This window comes from Aptenodytes forsteri, unplaced genomic scaffold (assembly GCF_000699145.1).
Source record: "Aptenodytes forsteri isolate BGI_AS27 unplaced genomic scaffold, ASM69914v1 Scaffold53, whole genome shotgun sequence".
NCBI lineage: Eukaryota > Metazoa > Chordata > Aves > Sphenisciformes > Spheniscidae > Aptenodytes > Aptenodytes forsteri.
Window position 1 is genome coordinate 11,674,563 of NW_008795909.1, and position 2,281 is coordinate 11,676,843.

General features: G+C 56.7%; 1 protein-coding gene across 1 annotated transcript; it reads right to left on the minus strand.

The window, feature by feature from the left end:
* Positions 1-1,386: 1,386 nt before the first annotated feature.
* Positions 1,387-2,275, minus strand: LOC103903279 (histone H2A type 2-B). The gene has a single exon (XM_009284452.2). It carries the CDS (start codon positions 2,269-2,271, stop codon positions 1,891-1,893), a length of 381 nt encoding a protein of 126 aa, XP_009282727.1. The 5' UTR covers positions 2,272-2,275; the 3' UTR covers positions 1,387-1,890.
* Between the last annotated feature and the right edge of the window lie 6 nt (positions 2,276-2,281).

Sequence of the window (2,281 nt, forward strand, 5' to 3'; positions counted from 1 at the left end):
AGGTTTGGTGAGGTGACAAGACACAGCACATTCGACAGCATTCAACAGGGAACCACTTTAATCAGATATTAGGTTTGCACCGTTCTTTTCAGTATCACAAGTTCTGCATTTTTTCTAAGAAATACAAAGCACTCTCGGGTGGTACAGAACGCTGGTCCTGGAGAAAACAAGAGGGAGAGAACAAGACACTCGGATACAGACACGTCAACCACCACGCTGGGCAGCGGAAAGGAAACCCCTCATCCCCACCTCGCCAACGGTAACAGTCACTTTACAGGGGGTCCGTGCCGCAGCAGCAGGGCTGTGGCCAGGTGCCCCCCACCCAAGGTCAGAGTACCCCAGAGTAACCACGGGACACGTCCGCACCCCCATTAGCACAACACTAATGAACACACCGCTTCCATGTTCCACAACGGAGTGAAAAACCCCTTCATAAAACCAGTTGACAAGCATCCAGGTTCATCTACTCTAGATAATAATAAACTCAGAGCCAGGGTAAGTTACTTCATCCACAAGATTAACAGCTGATTCAATAGGTTGAACACATGCTACTTACAGCACATAAATGGAAGTTGTTTGGTTTTTTTTTTTTAACTTGAAAAACATGTTATGAAGGTCTACAGTCCAATTGCCTAGACACTGCCGCATGCACACGACTATCGGCCTCCACAGAAGCAGGCTGCTCTGGGCAGCGAGGAAAGCTGTCTCTGCATCAGCTATTCCAGGTGTCACGGGACAGCTAGCCTGCCCCCATGCTTGCACATTATCCACACAGCCATTAAATAAATACAGTACTAGCAAAGAGTGGGTTTTAATACAAACTCCAGGGTTGTTTTTAAAAAGAAATATTAATCCATAGAGGGTTACAGTTAACAGATATCATCATCACTTTATTTCTTAGAACCAGAAATAGTGTTGAACAAACAACCAACCACCAACAAAAAAAAAAAAAAGACATGGCATGTCATTTCCAGAAGTGCAACCAGGGTACAGGGTAGCTCTCAGTGACACGAAGGGCTTCTGCAGCCGGGAGAGGAGGGGAGCCACGGCAGAAGATGGCAGCTCCCACTCCCGGCAGGCGCCTGACCTTGCGACGCTCTCCGAGGGGATTTGTCACCGCACCCTCCACCCCACCCCACTAGCAGGACCCATGGCATGTGGGACCACCGAGTCCCCCAGTGCCCACCGAGCCAGGGAGCTGCGGGAAGGTGACTTTGCAGGGAGGTACCCCAAAATAAGAGACCTTAAAATAAATAGGACCAGAGCTTCTTTACAGTAGGCAATGCACTAGCTTTACCATGAAGAAAACTAAGACTAACAGTCACTTCTTGCCAACGGAGAAACTTTTCCTCCTTTTCACATTTTCCAGCCCCCTGCCCTCCCTGCTGCAGTGCACCCAGGATGGCATCGCTGGAGGGAAGCAGCAGCAGCCAGTCCCATCCTCACGCCAGGATGAGCAGGGCTGGTGGGGGGGGCCCTGCACAGCCCCAGGGCTGGCGGAGGGGAGAGGCAGCCGGGGTGCCTGTGTCCATCCCCATGCCAGCCAAAGCAATCCTCAGCAGCTACCAGCAGCTTTGCACCATGACCCAACCATACGGCTCCAGATGCCACCACTGCCAACAGCTGTGATCCAGCTGCCTCCTCCAAAAACACTTCTTCCAGAGAGAAGAGGGGCAGGGTGGGTGCAAAAGCAGGGCCTGACCTCACCTGTGCTCCCCCAGCACCCCACCACAGCCCAGGCTAGGGGGCTAGTGGAGGGCTGGCAGGATGCTGCCAGGGCTCACCACCCAGCCCGGGCTGGGGGGGCAGGAAGGAGACCCCCAGCCCCACTGGGAGGGGAAGTGGGGCAATGGTGAGGAGGGGGGCCGGGAGGGGGGCCGGGGGCAGCGCTCACTTCTTGGAGCTCTGCGTCTTCTTGGGCAGCAGCACGGCCTGGATGTTGGGCAGGACGCCGCCCTGGGCGATGGTCACGCCGCCCAGCAGCTTGTTGAGCTCCTCGTCGTTGCGGATGGCGAGCTGCAGGTGCCGCGGGATGATGCGCGTCTTCTTGTTGTCGCGGGCCGCGTTGCCCGCCAGCTCCAGGATCTCGGCCGTCAGGTACTCCAGCACGGCCGCCAGGTACACCGGGGCGCCGGCGCCCACCCGCTCCGCGTAGTTGCCCTTGCGCAGCAGCCGGTGCACGCGGCCCACGGGGAACTGCAGCCCGGCCCGCGACGAGCGCGACTTGGCCTTGGCCCGCGCCTTGCCGCCGGACTTCCCCCGGCCCGACATAGCCGGCAGG